At 35.0% G+C, this 21179-nt stretch overlaps 1 protein-coding gene across 3 annotated transcripts; it reads left to right on the forward strand.

Annotated features, from left to right (window-relative positions):
* The first annotated feature begins 308 nt into the window (after positions 1 to 308).
* LOC149815474 (TIM-barrel signal transduction protein) lies at positions 309 to 21179 on the forward strand. 3 transcript variants are annotated; one of them, XM_089989088.1, is made up of 10 exons: positions 309 to 595; positions 3687 to 4343; positions 4669 to 4875; positions 4970 to 5185; positions 5319 to 5541; positions 6189 to 6436; positions 7427 to 7605; positions 7728 to 7981; positions 8389 to 8550; positions 20992 to 21179. In XM_089989088.1, the coding sequence occupies exons 1-9, from the start codon at positions 464 to 466 to the stop codon at positions 8538 to 8540; spliced, it is 2268 nt and encodes a 755-aa protein (XP_089845214.1). In that variant the 5' UTR covers positions 309 to 463; the 3' UTR covers positions 8541 to 8550; positions 20992 to 21179. The 3 variants fall into 3 exon arrangements, with proteins under 3 accessions (XP_089845214.1, XP_089845213.1, XP_089845215.1); XM_089989087.1 differs by lacking the exon at positions 20992 to 21179 and having other exon boundaries at positions 8389 to 8756; XM_089989089.1 differs by lacking the exon at positions 20992 to 21179 and having other exon boundaries at positions 6261 to 6436; positions 8389 to 8756.

The following is a 21179-nucleotide window of genomic DNA, read 5'->3' on the forward strand; positions in this document are numbered from 1 at the left end:
GTCCGCACTCGGGTCCTATTATTTATCACCATACCAGGACCCTATAGGGTTTGGTTCGGGTCGGGTACGGGTCAATTAGGCCCGTTAACACCCCTACCTACGAGACAACTGTTTCTTTCTCAAAGTAGATGTGGGTCCTACAAATAAAACAGGTGTCACACCATTATGTTACCCTTTTTAAAAATGACGTTTTTTGCCTGATCCAGTATCCGCTCTCACCATTTCCAACTTCACCGGACACCAAACCCGCGGAATAGAGAGAGAGAGAGAGAGAGAGAGAGAGAGAGAGAGAGAGAGAAAGAGAGAGAGAGAGAGAGAGAGAGAGAGAGAGAGAGAGAGTAATGGCTCCTGAAATCTAGGCCTCCGTTTTATCTTCTTCTCTGAAAGTTCTCCTTTTTCCCCTAAACGCAGGGGGAGTCCTTCGGCGTAGGGGCTCACCGGCGGTCTCCGAGACGGCGAGCGAATGGCTATCGGGGAGAAAACCCGCCGAGTCTTCTGTATCGGAACAGCCGATACGAAGTTGGACGAGCTCCGATTCCTAGCGAATTGCGTCCGATCCTGCTTGCAGAAATCCGTCCTTAGTTCTTCGTTGAAGGTACGGTTGGATGAAGGCGCAGATTTCCTATTGTTTCCCCCCCTTTCTAGTTATCGTTATGATTTGGTGTGTTTCTTTTTTGTTGCTTTGTGAAGCTGAATTCGAGATACGTCTATGCTTTTATGCAAATACTTCTTTTTTTCTGGTTCAAATGGAATAACAATGTAGGTTGAAATCTCTATGACTCCTCCAAATTAGAGTTTTTCTTACATAATGTGTGCGTTTTAGCTACTCAAGCTACAGGTTTTCCGGATCCAGCTGATAAGATTAGGTTTTCTTTTTCTATTTCTCTCTTTTTCTTTTCTCCTGAGTTTTTCGATTCTAGATGTTAAACTAATTTGATTGCCGGTTGATGATGTCATCATGATCTGTTACATGTACAAAATCATTAAAACTGTGCAATTTGTGACTGGATCTGCTCTTCTAACTCACATTTGTGCTAAATTTCGACTATATAATGGATCTGATTGTCTATCACGGAATCGTAATCAAATTCTGTCTTACACTTGCATTTTGATTCGATGAGTATCTTAATTCCCTGACTTACTGTGACATTCGTAGATCCATTGTACTGATCCTTAATGGCCAAATTGCGCTGAATTTTAGTGTGTTACTAATTACTGAAACTTGATTCTATGATTTTTCCATGAGATGTTCTTCATCATGAGTTATGATTCACTAGTTGATGATTGTTAGTTCTTGTGAGAGTTAAAGGTTTCATATTTGTTATTGCAGATGGTGTCTGGAACTCATGGGATATATATATATATATAATTAGGAGTAGGTGCTAACAAAAGTTAGGTACCCATGGCAAGAAAATGAGGGTTTCCAAGGTGTTTTTGCAAATCTGGCTTTGCATATGTGTTCAGCATGGTAGATTTGCTATGAAACGACACTTAGATCATGTCTTTTCTGATAAAAAAAACATGACTTTTTAAGTCTTAGATATTTATGAAAAATTTAGACCGTAGATTTTCAAAGGTTGCGAGATCCTATCCATGTGTCAGAATCAGATGATCCATGAGTAGATTTCTATAAAATCAAACATGTAGAGGATATTTGTACTATAGGAGGGTGCAAATTATTTCTTTTCATATTTTTAGATTCTGACCTTACAGATGTGATCTACATGGTATGTATCAATGACTCAGAATTTTCATAAATTTAAAGACTCATAAAATCATATTTTTTTCAGTGTAAAAACACAATCCAATACAAAATTCCTAGCAAATGTCAAAAATCAGCACTGTCCACACTGTATATATATATATATATATATATATATATATATATAATATGTTTACCAACCAAATATGTTTACTGGTATGAACCAAGATTTTCATAGTTTTTTAAAAAAAAAATCTCACTATATAGATGTGATCTAGACACTTGGTTTTATAGAAATAGACTCTTGGATCATCCAATTATGATGTATAAGAAGGATCTTTTAAGGATTAAAAATCGACGGCTTAGAACTTTCATAAATATTCAAGCATAAAAAATTGCATTTCTTGATCCGATTACAATGATCCAACAGTCGATTCCTAGCAAATGGATGGACCACGCCGAATGCATCTGCCGGGTTAGATTTGCAAAAAAACCTACAAAAATCTCGATTCATACCAGCAAACATATTTGGTTGGTAAACATATTCTAGTTTATATATATATATATATATATATATATATTTGATTGTGGGGTAGCTACCTACCCCATATCTAGATTCTAGCTTATTGTGGCCAACATGTGCATGACGTCCATCACATGCGTGATGGACATCACACACGCAACACTATTGTAAAAGGGGTCTTTAGCAGCAGGCGTGACCGCTGCTAAATCGCTTTTTGCACACATGCGATCCACCTTGTCAGTCCATCATCTGCAATGGATGGCCTCTATGCGTAGGCTGCTGTATGCAGCTACCTTCTTCTCATATATATATATATATATATATATATATATATATATATATATATATATATAAGACGATCGGGGCCTTCTTGTATCTGTTTAGACCCAAGTCCAATTCAAACTTGGGTCAAAGCAACCCAGATCTGAATCAGACCTAGACCCATTCTGACCCAAGTCAGTCAGTCTTGCGTCAAAGAAGACCCCAGGTTTGAATCAGACTGGGTACGTAGTGAACGGATTTGGTATATATATATACACATACTGAACAGATTCGGTATATATAGATATAGATAGAGAGATTGGTTCCTCCTAATGGTAGGAGGGTGTAAATAATTAATTTTCAATTTTTTTTTTAAGCTAACCGTATAAATGTGATTTAGATGGCCTGATTTTTTGGAGTGAAGGCCCACTTTTTTGGAGCTTAACATCAAGTTGTAGATATTTTGACAAAAAAATTATCCAAAGCAAGACATCAGCACGTAAAAGACAAGACATACATGTTTGAACATGACGTACTACTTGAAGATGCATGTTAGGATGATCAGCGCTATTTTGGTCATTCTGCTGAACAGGGGAATTTTATTCATTTTATTCTGGTTTCCCAATTTGTGTATATCTATAATATTATTTTCCGTTATGGTTATTATTGTAATGTATATGATGTGGCTGCCTTGTAATTCTTTATCTAATCTTCACTTGCTTTACAAGTTACCCTATTAGGTTTTCTTGGAAAAAGAAGAAAAAAAAGAAAGTTACCCTATTAGGGCTTCAATATAAATAATAAAGATGCACAGTTGTTTGCACCTCACCTGAGAGGAAACAAAGTGTCCTGCAGTCTCCTCATCTCCCAGTCAGTAGAAATCAACTTTACACTTTTGAGGGTGTTTTAATCAGTTAAACACTTCTAACACTTATATAAAGTGTGTGATGTTAGATTAACCCATATTTCTGGCTGTAAAAAGATCACAATTTATGGTCAGTAATCTGTGTAAGCACCATATAAATTCTGAGTTAATATAATTTGACATGTTTAATATTTCCCTTATTTTTTTGTTGCATTTCATTCTGAAAACTAGCATTTATTGCAAATATTTCACATGGTTCTGTATCATCAAGTATCAATATTATGTTGATTTCCTATATTTTTATGCTTATGGCTATTTCTGCATCAAAATTACAGGTGGAAGTGACTGTTGTTGATGTTTCCACTAATCAAGAGGAAATCACGAGCATAGAAAGTTTCCCGTTTGTGAAAAGAAGCAATGTTCTTTCTTGCTCTACTGGAACAAAAGATCTCTTATTGACTACACTTCCTGATGATAGAGCTAAATCCATTGCTTTGATGAGTAGAGCACTTGAATACTTCCTTAAAAGGGCTTATAATGATGGAGTTCTTGTTGGAGCTATCGGTCTTGGTGGAAGTGGTGGGACATCCCTGCTCGCTCCTCCTTTGCGATCTCTTCCTCTAGGGGTGCCAAAGCTCCTTGTGTCAACCGTTGCCAGTGGTCAGACTGAACCTTATATTGGAACCTCTGATCTCATATTGTTTCCATCTGTTGTGGACATCTGTGGACTTAATAGTGTAAGCAGGGCTGTTCTGTCCAATGCGGGGGCTGCTGCTGCTGGGATGATTGTTGGAAGGTTGTTGCAGATTGGAGTTTCTGATGATACATGTCATAAGAAGACAGTTGGTATGACCATGTTTGGAGTTACAACTCCATGTGTAAGTGCAGTAAAAGAGAGGCTGGTGAGAGAAGGTTTTGAGACGCTTGTGTTTCATGCTACTGGTGTTGGTGGTAAGGCCATGGAAGAGCTTATCAGGGGTGGCTTCATACAGGTTGTGAAGCTTCCAAGTTTTTGTCTCATGCTGACATGAAATATCATGATATTTTATAGCCAATCTATTTTGTCTGCTCAAGTAGGAAATCATGTCATTGTTGATTGTCTCTTTTCCATTTTAAAAAATTGTTCTTGTCAGAGAACCAGAGGAGAACAATGACTTTGAGAGCATATTTTCAAACCATTGATATGTCATATCCACCAAATGGTTGCATCCTGGCTCATATAATATACTTGTTTAAATAGAAATACTTTCTTATTCATTATGACAGCCTAATGATGACAAAATGCAATCTATCTTTTTGGCATTGGTACTCTTGTAGGCTGTTCTGGACATCACAACAACAGAAGTCGCTGATTACATAGTGGGTGGTGTCATGGCTTGTGATAGTTCCCAGTTTGATGCCATCATAGAGAAGAAGGTTCCATTGGTCCTCAGTGTAGGAGCATTGGATATGGTGAATTTTGGCCCTAAAGATACAATTCCTGCATGTTTTGACAAAAGAAAAATACATGTGCACAATGATCAGGTAAATAAGTGTCCTTGCTCATCACTTAGCTTAATGTAAGGCTGGTATGAATATATTTCAGATACTTATGCTCAAGGATAACAATCTATTACAGGTCTCACTCGTGAGAACCATCCCAGAGGAGAATAAAAAATTTGCTCAATTTATTGCTGATAAACTAAATAAAGCAACGTCAAAAATCTGCATCATGCTTCCTCAGAAGGGTGTCTCTGCTTTGGATGCACCTGGAAAGCCTTTTTATGACCCAGAGGCTACCAGTTCTCTTATAAATGAGATTGAGAGGCTCATTGTGAAAACTGAACAACGCCAGGTAATTGTCAGGTTTTAGCATGTAGTGTAAGTTGGTAGGTGATCAATCGGAGAAAAAATCTCATTTTTGAATTATTTGTTCTTGCTTGACCTGCCTAACCTCTGTACAATTATATACATGTGTGTTTTAACAGGTCAAGGTACTGCCTTATCATATAAATGAACTTGAGTTTGCAGATGCACTTGTAAATTCCTTCTTAGAGATCAATCCTCAAGTTCACGGGAATGCAGGTTCTTGTTCTAGTGCCGCGCCACTTTCTAATGAAAGCCTTGACAAAGGGGTGGATGCATATGAACAGCAGTCGAGCATACCAACTCTTTCATATAATCCAATTGAGTTTCCCAATGCAAAGCCAGGTTAAAATAGATCCTGTTTATATATGCTTGACCTATCTTTTCATTTTGATTTACTTAATTCATTGTGATGCTGAATTATTTTGGTGTTTCTCATTATTTTTATATTTAGTTTATTTCCCCCCAATATGAAGTAGAAGCCCCAATTTTGTTTGCATAGTGTTTAAAAATCATCTATGACTTTTACTGTCATGGCAGTGTATTTTAAGTTCCATAAGTCACTTTTAATCCATTTTCAGCAAGCTGTCTTGAGGGTGACAAGTTGAACCTAGAAGAGTATATGGACAAATTAGTGATCTAGAATTATTCTAGTGTCAAGTATCATATCATTCCCAAATGTTACAGTTTGAATATTTGCTTCTTTTGTCTCTTCCTTGTACCTCAGTGTCCTTGCATCATGGTTTACTTTATTTAATTATATTTCCTTTTTCTCAAAAAAAAATGTTTTTTTCAAGTTTATAACCTGACTATTTTCTGACTCATTATTTTGTTCTTTATTGTTTGGGTTTCATACATATATGCACATTTACACATGCATATATACATACTTATACACATACATATTATACACACACATGCATATACATGTGCATGTATGTGTTCTTGTTGGTTTTACATTCTAGTATGATTGTTGCTTGTGAATTTAACAGAAACTCTTCAAAGGACACAATCAATTCTGCAACAATTGAAACTGCAAATAAGCAAAGGGTTACCAATAATAGGTGCAGGAGCTGGCACTGGGATATCTGCCAAGTTTGAGGAAGCAGGAGGTGTGGACCTAATAGTGATATACAATTCAGGACGATTTCGAATGGCAGGACGGGGTTCCTTGGCAGGTCTATTACCCTTTGCAGATGCTAATGCTGTGGTGCTTGATATGGCGAATGAAGTTTTGCCAGTAAGTTTTGTCTAAGAAAAATTGATTGCGATTTGCGAGAAAAGGCAATGATCTCAAATGGTTATCATGTGATGTGAATGCTTTTAAAAGAATGAAGAAACACTTTATAGGTCGTTAAATGCTTAGTCAAATTTCATGTTTCCACTGATTACATTAATATATTTTATTATGAAGTAGACAACAAACAGTGGGCAGGTGAAGTTTTTGTAGCATTTCAAAATGCAGACTGGCTATGATGTCCCAAATTCAAGGTTATCTAAATTGAAAGATAAACACTATCACTTGTATCTATTTTTCCTTCAGGCCTTACTCAGTCTTTCAGTCTGCAGTTTCTGTATTGTGATCTTGTATCTAAATTTAGGTGTGTGTGTGTGTGAACATTGGTGAGTTGCGATGCATATCAATATGGGATATCTTCTATCCATAGTGACAGATATCGGTGATATTTTCAAAACATCGTGATATTATCACTGTAAATTCAGCAAACAATAATATAGGTAAAATATTGCAACATTTTAAAAATATCGCCAATTTGATAATATCGCGATATTCTCGTGATATTATCACAAGAATATCACGATATTCTCGTGATATTATCACAATATTATCAATTAGTTTTACTGTTTTTATTTATTTTTTACATTTTTAATATGTTTATTTTCTTTCTTTACATTTTTTACTTATTTTTTTATTATTTATGTATTTTTTGTCTAGACATGATATTTTCCTACTTATTTTTGCTATTTTTTAAGCCCCGAGATTTTCTTGAGATTTATCACCAAACTTATAATATCGCAAGAAATAGCCTCGCCAAGATATAGCAGATACCGATATTTGTGACTATGCTTCTATGCAGGATTTATATTGAAACATAATTGAAATATTTGTGAGTTGCAATGCATATCAAGATGGGTTATCTTTTATCTGCAATTTATATTTAAACATGACAATTATGCGAAACCATAACTTCATGCCATGATGTTTGCACAGGTAGTGAAAAAGGTGCCAGTGCTTGCTGGAGTGTGTGGGACAGATCCATTTCGCCAAATGGATTACTTCTTGCGACAATTGGAAACTATAGGGTTCTCTGGAGTCCAAAATTTTCCAACTGTTGGCCTCTTCGATGGAAACTTCCGCCAAAATATTGAAGAAACTGGAATGGGATATGGGTTAGTTATGAAAGATATTATGATCATAATTTTATCTAAATATTTATCTGAAGTGTGGTTGTCAAAATATTATGCTATTCCTTCATTTTTATGGTATTAATGTTGATATACTATTTTCTTAGCTTGGAAGTGGAAATGATCAGAAAGGCTCATGGCCTTGGACTCTTGACAACTCCATATGCTTTCAAACCTGACGAAGCCATAGCCATGGCAAAAGCTGGAGCGGATATTATCGTGGCTCATATGGGACTCACAACATCAGGATCAATAGGTGCAAAAACTTCCGTTAGCCTAGAGGACAGTGTTGCCCGTGTGCAAGAGATAGCAGATGCTTCCAAACAGATTAATCCACAAGTTATCATCCTGTGTCATGGAGGTACTTTCTTGGCACTGTTTCATTCCTTAACGATCAGATATACAAACATGAAAAGTTTTAATCTCCTAGCATGTAGAAAAAGCTGGCAAAATGATGTCAATCATTGTGAACTATGAACTACTGATGTTTTTCCTTCTGTAAATTTTCTTTTCTTTGGCTGATGATTGGAAAAAGGTAATAAATAGAAAAGAAAGGTAAAAAAATGGCAATCTTGTAGCTAAACAAGATTCTCTATAGGATGATCCCAAACCACTACTGCATATAAATGGTGACATATTGTCATAAACACTGTGCTTAGGTTGTTTGGAGGAATGATAAGATGGCTGGATTGCATGTGATGTCTTGTCAACATATAAGCAAATATGTTCAGTGAAATTATAACGATAGTGTGCTGGATGTGCTTGCAGGCCCTATCTCTGGTCCCGCAGAAGCAGAATTTGTACTAAAGAATACCAAAGGGGTTCATGGATTTTATGGTGCATCAAGCATGGAGAGGCTGCCAGTTGAACATGCTATTACGAGTACAGTCAAACAATACAAATCTATTTCCATTAAATGAAGGTTACCTTGTAAGTCCTTAAAGTTTTTCTCCTTTTCCTTTTTCCTCCCCATTCTTGCTATAGACCAATATAACTCGTTGCCATCATGATCAGAGAAACTTCTGTAGAAATAGCTTTTTATTTTTAGAAAAAATTCAATATTCATGGAAAGATATATGACATGAACCACTCACTTTTAATTCTTCTTTCTGTATAGTATGGTAGATGTGTCTAAATTTCTTTTCTTGATCGCTAGCATAGAATTTCAACACGTGTTAAGCATTAGTATTATGGTTTCATGATAACATATGATGTATTTATTAAATAAAGGAGCACAATTATGAGCATCAAGCCATGATAGTGTTAAAATGTAATCCTTAATTTCGTCATATGTACTTATATATATTAGTATATATATAGAGATACATATACATATATACTATGTATATATGCATACATCTCTCTCTCTCTCTCTCTCTATATATATATATATATATTCTATTTATTACCCGAAAAGGGTATTTCTGTAATTTTCTATTTTACGCATATTCCATTTGGAATATGATTGTATTTCTTTTTATTCTTTTCTTTTCTTTTTCGTGGTTTGTGCCACCTAGGATGGCTCCCCAAAGAGTCGTTGGGGAGCCTCCAACGGTCACAAATGTGATCGTTGGGGGCTCCCAATGACTCCTTTGGGAGCCCCTTAGGTGGCTTCTCTTGTGGTGTATAAATAGGGGATTTCCCCTTATATTTTTGTCAAGCTTGTGAGCTCAAGCTCTTCTCATTTTTTCTAATATATTGTGGCATTTCATGCCTTTGTGCCTATGTCACATGGGTGCGGGTGCGGCACTTTCAAAAACCTTGGGTGCGGGTGCAGCAAAAATAATTAAATAAATAAATATATATATATATATATATATACAAGGGGGGTCCGGGGGTTCTTCTCATTAAATTCTTGTGATAAAATAAACATGATTTTTGTGATAAGTAAAAATGGGTCTTTTCATGGTTTTTCCTTAACCAACCATTTTGTTTTTATGCCTAAGAGTGTTAGGTTTGTGAAATTTCATATGGCTCGGCCTGAGTTCCAATTAAGTTAATATTTTTCAATGTAAAAATGATAAAAAATATTATTTTAGCAGGTATGGTTTGGATCTGATTTATCATTTATGTAACCTTATAAGGTTCGGGTATGGTTTCTCTAAACCTTTCGAAATTGTTCATTCGGATGTTTGGGGACCGACACCTGTAGTTTCGAAAAGAGGATTTGCCTATTATATGATTTTTGTGGATGATTTTTCTAGATACTCTTGGATATATTTTCTTAGACATAAGCATGGAGTTTTTTTATGCTTTAAATCATATCATGTAATGGTCAAAAATCAGTTTAATAGCGACTTAAAGATATTTAGAACTGATTTCGGAAGAGAGTATCTTTTAAATGAATTAAAGAAGTATATTGAAGATAGTGGTATTGTTCATCAAAGGTCATGTCCTAAAACTCCTCAACAGAATGGGTTGGTCGAAAGAAAACATAGTCATATCATTGAAACCACTCAAACTCTTCTTATAGCTCAAAATATTCCAAAAAAAAAATTGGGCCGAAGCGGCTCTTGCATATGTCTACTTTATCAATTGTTTACCATCTAGAAATTTGGATAAAATCTCTCCTTTTGAAACACTATAAAAGGGAACCAGATTATAATATATTGCAAATTTCTGGTTGCATTCTTACAAATAAGAATGACAAACTTTCACCTAAAGCTATTATCTGTGCCTTTCTTGGATATTCTGAGACTCAAAAAGGCTTTCGTTGTTACGATTTTAAAAATGATAAGTTATATGTTTCAAGAAATGTGACATTTTTGGAAAATGAGAGTAGTTTTGAAAAGAATGATTCTCATCACGAAAATGTTGACTATTCTTTCTTATTTGACGTATTATCTAGCAATGATGATATGTCTAGTGATGATGAAATATCATCAAACCATGATAATGAAAATGAAATAGGCATTAATGATTTCAACTCACCTAGTACTCAAGAAGACAGAACAACAAATGACCCAATAACCTATTCACGTAGAGATAAAAATACTTTCAGAAGTGCAATTGAGCAATATAGTGATTCTATTCCCACACATGATCCCAGACGATCTGAAAGAAATAGGGAGCCTCCAACAAGATTTGTCTCTTTTGACTCTTTTTCACCTAAATCTAGAGTTTGCCTTAGTGCCATTCATTCTTATTTTGAACCAAAAAAATTTGAGGAAGCCAAAAAATGTGTCGAATGGCAAGAAGCTATGAAAAATGAACTCAAAGCTTTCTTAGGAAAGCTAACACAAGGGAATTTCAAACTCTACCTTCTAGAAAGAAAACTATATGTTGTCATTGGGTGTTTAAAGTTAAGACTAAGAGCGATGGATCTTTGGAGAGGTATAAAGCGTGCTTAGTCGTGAAAGGGTATGGTCAAAAATATGAAATTGATTATGAAGAGACGTTTGCACCCATAGCACGGATGCTTACAGTCAGATGTCTCATCACCATTGCATCTATTAAAAAATAGAACATTTTTCAAATGAATGTTAAAAATGTTTTTTTAAATGGTGATCTTAATGAAGAAGTTTATATGGATGCCCCACCCGGTATGAAAGTTCCTAAAGATAAAGTTTTTTGTCTTCGAAAAGCTCTCTATAGTTTGAAACAGACACCCAAAGCTTGGTATGACAGATTTAACAATGTTATGTTAGAAAATGGTTTATCTTCTTGTTACACAGACACTTCATTATTGATTAGAAAAATCCAATGCAGGTATTGTGATATTACCATTATATGTTGATGATATGTTAATAACAGGTGATGATGTCAAAGGAGTCAAGGATATCAAATCTATCTTGACTTCGAAATTTGAACTGTCAAACTTAGGGTTTCTGACATATTTCCTAGGAATTGAGGTTGCTTACTCCCAACGTGGTTATTTTCTATCTCAAACTAAACTTTCTTATGAGATTATTAACAGGTCAAGAATCTCAGATGACAAAATTTGTGAAACTCCTGAAATAATGGGCTAAAAAATGAAGATCGATGATGGAATTCTTCTAATCGATGCTACTCCTTACAGATAACTGGTAGGCTCGCTAATGTATCTTAGCATCAGTCGGCCTGATTTGTTACATACGATCTATATTGTCAGTCAATTTCAACATGCTCCCACAACGGTTCACATGAGTGTCGTTCTACGCATCATCAGATACTTAAAGGGAACTGCAAATAAGGAAGTATTTTTGTCTTCATATTCTGAATTACAGTTAATTGCCTATACTGATTCTGATTGGGGAGGTGACCCGAATAATCGTCATTCCACCATAGGTTTCTGTGTTTTCTTAGGTGAATCGTTGATTTCTTGGAGGTGCAAGAAGCAACAAAAGGTCTATTTGTCCTCCACCGAAGCTGAATATCGAACCATGACATTTACAACCATGAAAATTGTATGGATTCAACATCTTCTCAAAGACATGGGAGTCTATATTAAAGAGCAAATAAAGTTATGTTGCGACAACAAAAGTACAATATATATTGCCAAGAATCATACTTTTCATGAACACACGAAGCATATAGAGATGGATTGTCACTATGTCAGGGAAGAATATTTGAAGAAGGTCATTGATCTTCCATATGTGATATCCGAGTACCAACTGACTCATTTCTTCACTAAGGCTCTTTGTTCACTTAGATTTAATTTTCTTCTTGGCAAACTTGCGGTTATCGCACCGTAAGTTTGAGGGGGGGTGTTAAAATGTAATCCTTAATTTTGTCATATATATATATATATATATATATATATATATATATTCTCTTTATTACCCAAAAATGGTATTTTTGTAATTTCCTATTTTACACATAATCCATTTGGAATATGATTGTATTTCTTTTTATTCTTTTATTTTATTCTTTTTTCTTTTTTGTGGTTTGAGCCACCTAGGATGACTCCTCAAAGAGTCGTTGGGGAGCCTCCAACGGTCACAAATGTGACCGTTGGGGGCTCCCAACTACTCCTTTGGCAGTCCCCTAGGTGGATCCTCTTGTGGTGTATAAATAGGGGGTTTTCACTTGTATTTTTGTCAAGCTTTTGAGCTCAAGCTCTTCTCTTTTTTCTAATATATTGTGGCATTTCATGCCTTTGTGCATGTTCCTATGCCTTTGTGCATATTAGTGCAAGTGTTCTTTGAGTGCCTTTGTGCACATCTCTTGTGAGGGTTTAGTGCTTGTGTGTGTATTGTCTCATTGAAGACAATTTTACATATAGGTGGTGTCTTAACTCCACAATGCATATACTAAGCCTGGACAAAGGAGGAGCCTAGCATTTTACTAGGATCAACCATTTGAATAAGAGAGGAAGAAATGATGAAAACTGCCAAATCCTATGAAATGGAACAAGATTAATGAGTCCCATTCGGTTTTGGCTTTGAATGACTTTTATCATCTTGAAAATCTGAAATCCTAAATATACTTTTCTTCTGGTTCATGTTATTAGACTATATATATAGAGAGAGTAATGGGTATGTGCTAAATGAAACATGCTAAATTAGTTTTCAGGTTTTTTTCATTTTATTTTTAAATTCTGGCTGTACATATGTGATCTATGTACTTTATTTTATTGGGATCAACTCTTGAAGTGTTCGATTCCGACACATGGGTGGGTTTTTATAAGGTTCGAAAAATCAACGGTCCAAAATCTTTGTAAAATTTCGAGGCTCCAAATATCATTTTTTTCATCGATAACACATGATCCAGGTGTGGATTCCTCGTGAATCTACCATGCCCAACACATTTTTGGGGTCATCACTACAAAAAAAACAACAGAAGAGCAGAAAAACCCATTTAGCATGTTTCATTTTAGCATATTTCATTTAGCACGAACCCATTTCTCTCTCTCTCTCTCATATATATATATATATATATATATATATAAGAGAGAGAGAGAGAGAGGATAAGGGGTAGGTGTCTGACGTTTTTTTAATGCCTACGGTGTGCCTACCGAGCTTTGGAAAGATTATTTCTATTTTTTCTAAAATCTTACCATACTGATCTGCATGCTTGATTTTGTGGGAATCGACTTTTGGATTGTCCGATTCCAACACCAAGTTAGGTTTTTATAAGATTAAAAAAAACAATAATCTACAATTTAAAAAAATATTCAATGCTTAAAAAATTCATTTTTTTCTAAAAAAAAACATGATAATGATCCAAGTGAGATTTCCTAGTGAATCGATCATGCAGAACACATCTCTAGGGCCAGATTTTTGAAAAACCCAAAAACCCCTATCCAAGCTCAGGCAAATACCTTCTCTTTCTCTATCTATCTCTCTCTCTCTCTCTATATATATATAGATAGATAGAGAGAGAGAGAGAGAGTAACGGGTCTGTGCTAAATGAGTTTTTCAGGTTTTTTTGTTTTATTTTTAAATTTTGACTGTACAGATGTGATCTATGTACTTGATTTTAAAGGAGCAGCTCTTGAAATGTTTGATTCCGACACATGAGTAGGTTTTTGTAAGGTTCAAAAAATCAACGGTCCTAAATCTTTGTAAAATTTTTAGGCTCTAAATATCATTCTTTTCATAAAAACACATGATCGAGGTGTGAATTTCTCATAAATCGACCATGTCCAGTACATTTATGGAGTCGAAACAGTGAAAAAAACAATGGAAGAGCCGAAAAACCATTTGGCATATTTCATTTATCTCTCTCTCTCTCTCTCTCTCTATATATATATATATATATATATATATATATATATATATATATATATATATATATACACACACACACATGAAAACTCGTAGGTGTATGATCACTTTCGAACATGACCAAAACGAACTCACGTGGAGCATCGCACGCATGATGGACGCTCCACGAGTTGTTCTGCCAAAGAAGACCTTTAGCGTCGACTTTTGTCGCCGCTAAAGGTCTTATACAACTAAAGGTCTGAGACCTTTAGCGGCAACTTTTGTCGCCGCTAAAACTCTTGTTCGGCAGAAACAAGCGCGGAGCGTCCATCATGCGCACGATGGACGCTCCAGGTGAGTTCATTTCGGTCGGACATATTACTCTCTCTCTCTCTCTCTCTCTATATATATATATATGAAAACTGAATATATTAGGCTCTCTTTTCTCGTTCTGCCCCTTTAGGCCCCATAGTTTGAAGTGTTTTATGATATATCTGAACTGTAGGATGTGTTTAGCATGCTCGATTTAGTGGGAATCGGCTCTTGGATCGTAGGCATTGATTTTGGATCACGGAGCGTGATCCAAAAGATGGTTCCCACTAAACAAAACCTATAGACCACATCTATGGTGTTGGATGTGAGCAAAATGCAAAAAACTATGATTTTTGAATGGGCCTAATGGGGCAGAATGAGAAAAGCACGCAGCACCAAAGCATTACTCTCTCTCTCTCTCTCTCTCTCTCTCTCTATATATATATATATATATATATATATATATATATATATATATATATATATATATATATATAGCCACTAGAATATGTTAATTGGAAATAAGTGAGCTGGGTATTTCTGATGTTTTTTTTTGCTAATCTGACTCTGCAGATGTGTTCGGCATGGTCCATTTGCTAGGAATTAACCATTGGATCGTGTATTTTCGCTGAAAAAAATGCGATTTTTGTATGCTTGAATATTTATGAAAATTCTGAGATGTCAAATTTCAAGCCTTAAAAGATCCCGCTTATGCGTCGTAATCAAATGATTCAAGAGCCCGTCCCAATAAAACCAAGCATGTAGATCGCATCCGTTTGGTGAAATTTTGGAAAAAAAAAAACTCGCTAAAACCTTGGTTCATACTCCGGTTCGCATATTTTCAGTTAACACATTCTAGTCGCTCTCTCTCTCTCTCTCTTGAGAGAGAGAGAGAGAGAGAGAGAGAGAGAGAGAGAGAGAACAATGGTAATATACCCGACCCCATACCCGATGGGCTTTTTTTCAAAAATCCAACCTTATGGATGTGTTCTACATGATCGATTCACTAGAAATCTATTCTTGGATTATGCATTTTGGATAAAAAATGGTTTTTGGAGCCTCGAAAGTTTTAAAAAATTATAGACCGTTGATTTTGGAACCTTATAAAAACTTATCCACGCATCGGAATCAAATGATCCAAGACCCGATTCCTATGAAACAAGCAAGTAGAACACATCTGTAATGTTAGAATTTAAAAAAAAAAACACCATTTCTTTTTAAAATAATCCATCTGGTATGGGTCGGGCATGGATGGGGTCGGGTAGATTCCTATTTCCTATATATATATATATATATATGTGTGTGTGTGTGTGTGAACTATTTTTCTGGTGTTGATGCCAAAAACTGGAGTTGGTAGTCTCTTGAGTTGTGTCATTCTCCTCTACCTATATCAAGCTTGTCATGGCTGAAATGTGAAAACTAATGGTGGTTCCTTTTGCATGCATACATTAGTTACCACTAAATAGGTCGATGAAACTCTGATTTACCAAACCAATGCTATCCCTTTGTCCAGCACCGGTCTTGCGTTATCATAGGCATAATACAATCACGTGTGTATGTGTGTCTAGGACTTTAATCTGAAAATTGCTCAGTTGACATTTTTAAGTTAATGAATAGGACAGTGAAGTAGCATAATTGAATAATACAGTCTATGGCTAGCATATCATGGAATGATCGCTGGAGTTTTTTTCTAAACCGTGTAGTTCTTTTATATTGGTGATTTGTATGACTGGTGCAGAGAGAGAAATCTTTAGATCATGCATGGACCAAGTATTTAGCTTCCATTTTAGCTGAAAATTTCAGGACGGCAAAACTTGTTATGTATTTCTTCTTCCTCCTATGGTCAATGATATGCATCATTCAGATGCATTAGTTGAGAAACATGATTCACATTGGCTGGCATGAATTGCTTCATCAATGAATCTGTCCATTTCCAAATGGGCCAGATGATCTGCGTGCTTGAGTTCTATTGTGAGCCCATTGATTGGTTATATCGTAAGTTGGCTAGTTGTTCAACAGGTAGTTGTAGTAGACATGGATAGATTTTCTGTCTAGATTTGTAAAACCTGTAAATTTTTTATATTTCAAATAAATATAGAGATTAGCTTTATTCTTGAGTTAGAAATGTGTTTCTATCTTTTAATTGTCAATTATGAGTATTTTACGTGTTCAATTTTTTTTTTTGACCAATTAGGATAAAATAGTCATTTCAAGAATTATTTCAGACAAAATAAATTATCATAAAAACTAATGATTTAGTGAGTCACAAACTCGTCTGAGTATTTTTGAGGTGTTTTGAACTTAACTAGATGCATTTTGGTGATTTTAGAAAGAAATTCTAATGAAGGTTATTTTGATCATAAAATAATTTATGAGAAATATTTTAATCAAATAAATTATTATTTTAAAAAGTACCTAAACCATGAACTATAGCATTAGCATAGCTGTTTTGAGTTCACATGAAGAAATAATTAATTTTGAAAAATATATGGATTTTTGAATAGACCCAAAGTCCATATGGGTTTGGACCCAAATGGGTCGACCCAATTTAGAATTTTGATGGATTTTAAGATAAGTAAAGCGATTTCTAACTATTTCTAATTATGCTATTTTGAAAAATAAAATAAAATTTATATGTATAATGTAGTACATTAATGGGTATTGGTTTTACATATTTTAGAATAGAATTAGTTTTTTATTTATTTTGGATCCAAACCAAATCCCAATAAGACGAGAATGGTGTCTATTACATAACTTTATCATCAATATACGCTATCAATTTAATTTATAATATGACTACACATTACCCATACAACTATATCTATTACACACCACATCAAGAACTATACCCCATATTACATATAAACATATCTTATCCACATATACAATTTACAGTAACTATAACACAATTATATCACATACATACTTAACATACAACATTAACTTCACACCCTCTCTTTCTCACTTCTTATTTGCCTCAGCCTAAAACTCCCTTTCCACCTCTTTCTTCACCCTTTCTCTCCTTCTTTCGATTTTCTATTGCACAGTCTATTGCACAGAGAAGCACCATCAGACGGAGGCCATTGCCTGAAACGGTCGGCCTCACCCGAGCCCAACCCACTCTCCCTCTGTTTTCCATTGTTCATCTATTATGGTCGGAGGCCCAGCGAAAGTTGCCGCCCTCTTTTTTTCTTCTTACCAGAGTGAAGCTGATCCTCATGGTGGGAGTCGGTGAGTCTTCTTCCTACCCACTCCTCTATATGATGGATCTCTCTTTCTCCCTCTCCCGTGGTTTTCTTTTTTTTTTCTTTTTTTGATTCCTGATTTTGATTTTTTCCTCTTTCCTCTCCTCCACGATCCTCCGTTTGTCGAGCACCATCCTCTCATCTATCGCGCCCGTAGGAACAGTTTATCAACCGCTGGTGATGGGATTCTGAGCACGACCGCCGTTGAGCGATTGACCAGCTATTGTCTCTGTTACCGGCTGCTTTTTTTTTTAGAACCACTGAACGACCATTGTGAGCCGTTGCACTTCCGTTTGATTTTTTTCAGCGAAACAGGCCCTACCGACCGCCTATTTTTTTATGGTTTTTGTTGTTCTTGGCGGAACTCGAGCCACCGAGGTGGTCTGACTATTCCCTTGTCGGAAACAACCGCCACCCCCGTTGATTTCTTTCCTCTTCCTATTTTTTTTTTATATTATCGTTGATGTCTCCTTTTTATCTATCCTTCAGGATTTTGTCAGTAGGGAGCAGCAGCTCTCATCCAAACTCTTAGCCATGGTCAGACTGAGGCTGACTGCCACCAGTTGCCACTGATACACCAGCATTTCCGCAGCAGGCATTGTCACCACTGATGACCTCTGATTTCCTTAATCAGTAACTGCACATTTCTTGAATCCTCGTTAGCTATGCCACCTCACAGGACCAATCCACTTCCATCGCTGCGATCACACTTTCGACAAATGCTCGTACCTCACGAACTATGAGGTGAAAGGCTTCTTCTAAAAACTTGCTCTATCCACGATTTTGAAGCTTTAGGCATTTGCGATCGCACACTAAGTGTTCGTTGTATTGCTTGGGTAGTGGTCTTTGTGGTTTGCAAAACCTCAAGGATTTTTGGGTTTCGCTACACTCAATTTACCGTATCTATGAAGGTAAGATACCTTAACTAAACTTGTAGAGAACTTATGTATGTATTAATAGTGTAAGCAAATTATACCCACACACCGCACTTAGTCTTAGATATCTAGGACGGTATATATAAATTGCTTATGTTATGTTGCAACACCGTTATGTGTACACAACACACTTAGTTGTGAATATTTAGGACTGCTATGATTAAAGTTGGAGATCATGTTGAGCATGATTTGAATGTATAAGAATAAAAGTGTTTTTTGTTGAGGTTCAGGAGATTATGTTTGTCATGATTGTAGTTAGTGAAATATTGAATATATTTGCTGGAAGTACATGTTTAAGCATGCATGATTGATATGATAATATAACTAAATTGAATTGCTTGCAAGAAACAATATTTTTGTAAAACATGACATGTATGTTATGAACAAATCATGCACGAAAGCATATGTGATAGAATCATGTTATGATATGATTACGTAAGTATCATTATGCATGAACTAATATGTCTCGTACTCTCATGAATGAATCATGATTTAAGTGAATCATATGTGAATGCTATATATATATATATATATATATATATATATATATATATATATATATATATATATATATATATATATATATATATATATATATATATACTATGTGTGAGGTATATTATGTATGAGATGTTTGCTTTGCATATTCATGTGGTGAAACATGCATATATGACTTTTATTCTATGTGCAAATCTTGAAACACGTAGGAGTTGTATATGTTGAAGATTAGTTGCTTCGTATTATGAAATGTTCGTGTTCACGTACACATGCATGAAATTCATGTTTTATTTACGTATATTTCGATGTTCAATTTATGAAATACAATGCTCTTGTGGCGATGTTATGATGATATGTTTTTATATAATATGATTGAAATGTCACATTATGTGAAATAATGAATGCATCTAATAAATGTTTAAGCTCAAGATTAAGCTATGGTTCATAGAATCTTGTTGGTAAAATATGTGATTTTATGATTTAAATGTCATGATATATGATGTGATACATATTGATTGATGTATGAAATGAGATATGTGATAGAGCTTTTGAGATCAATTAAATATTTGAGTCTGGATAATGGCTCATGACCTTATGTTCGATCGATTGAATTGATATGTATAGTTGCTCTGAAGTGGTAACCTAAAATCTTGTGATTTGTCAATTGATTGTATACATGCTTATGCCCGTGTTTGTGGCTATCAACCCTAAAAGTGGTCAATTGTATTGATGCATATATAACAATAATATTCACTGGATAAGGTACCTATTGAGACAATTTTTTAGGGATTCTCTGTGAAGATATGCATGACCAGATCAGGTAATCCGGCTAGAGCAGTAAGTCTCTGTGATGAAGTGCATTGTCCAAGAGCAAGTAACCCGCGAAAACGGTATATTTCTGTGAGGAAGTGCATTATCCAAGACCAAGCAAGTCATTCGTCTAGGGCGATAACTTGTGAGGTCGTATGTTTCTCAGACTAGGTGATTCATCATGGATCTTGTAAATCTTTGTTATCATAAAATGAAATGCTATAATGATTTGTGATGATCTTGCGAGTTTGTTGAAATCGCTAGTATGAATCTATGAATTTGACTTTTCGGTTGTAGCATAATTATTACTGAACTCAGATGTAAGAATAATATCTTTATTGATTTTAGATCTTGATGTGAGGTTATAATTGAGACACTTATGTTAGCGTATAAGTGAATAACGCATTGCGCATATAAATGATTAGGTTGACTTATTAAGTGAATAACACATCACACCTATATAGTTATATTGCAAATAATTGTATTATGATTGTCTGATTTTGAATATCACACATGTATCATGATTGATGTATATCATGAATCTAACTAATTTACTTAGGAGGTATGTGCGTGTGTTTCACGCTGGAACGATCAAATATGATTTGACCTATTATTTATAAGAATTACGAATGCATGTGAAAATGATGCAATGACCTACATGTCTTAGATGCATATATATTCATGCAATGACTTGTATGTCTTGAATGCATATGAATTATGCTTTATGATGTGAGTTAAAGTTGAATAAAATATTAAATGATAGAATACTTTTAAATATCTTATGTTTAAATGCTTGAATGAATGACTTATGGGTCGTTGTCCCTTTATCGATCACTTGACGATTGATGAATAATACATCATGTTTTTACCTTTGAATACATGATATATTTTCTTCAAGTTTATGTTTATGTTGTCCTACCAAACTTATGGGAGTAGGTAATGCAGGTGAAGTATGATGAATAACTGAAGCGAAGGATTGGTCGAGTTGTATCCTCGAAGGTCCATTCTTAACTTACGATCTTGGTAGATATGATCTTTTTGTTTTAAGTACTTGATCATGTAGAGACTGAATTATCATTTTTATACTCTGATTTAAAATGAAATTAAAACTCTTTATATTTTAGTCTTATATT

This window comes from Nuphar pumila, chromosome 15, assembly GCF_984573655.1.
Source record: "Nuphar pumila chromosome 15, dmNupPumi1.hap1.1, whole genome shotgun sequence".
NCBI classification, from domain to species: Eukaryota; Viridiplantae; Streptophyta; class Magnoliopsida; order Nymphaeales; family Nymphaeaceae; genus Nuphar; species Nuphar pumila.

What these genes read in the sequence shown, in the direction of transcription:
- LOC149815474 (XM_089989088.1), top strand. Translation starts at nt 464, where the DNA reads ATGGCTATCGGGGAGAAAACCCGCCGAGTCTTCTGTATCGGAACAGCC. An exon ending in TGAAAACTGAACAACGCCAG is followed by an intron (nt 5,186 to 5,318) that starts GTAATTGTCAGG and finishes GTGTTTTAACAG; the next exon opens with GTCAAGGTACTGCCTTATCA. An exon ending in TGGCGAATGAAGTTTTGCCA is followed by an intron (nt 6,437 to 7,426) that starts GTAAGTTTTGTC and finishes ATGTTTGCACAG; the next exon opens with GTAGTGAAAAAGGTGCCAGT.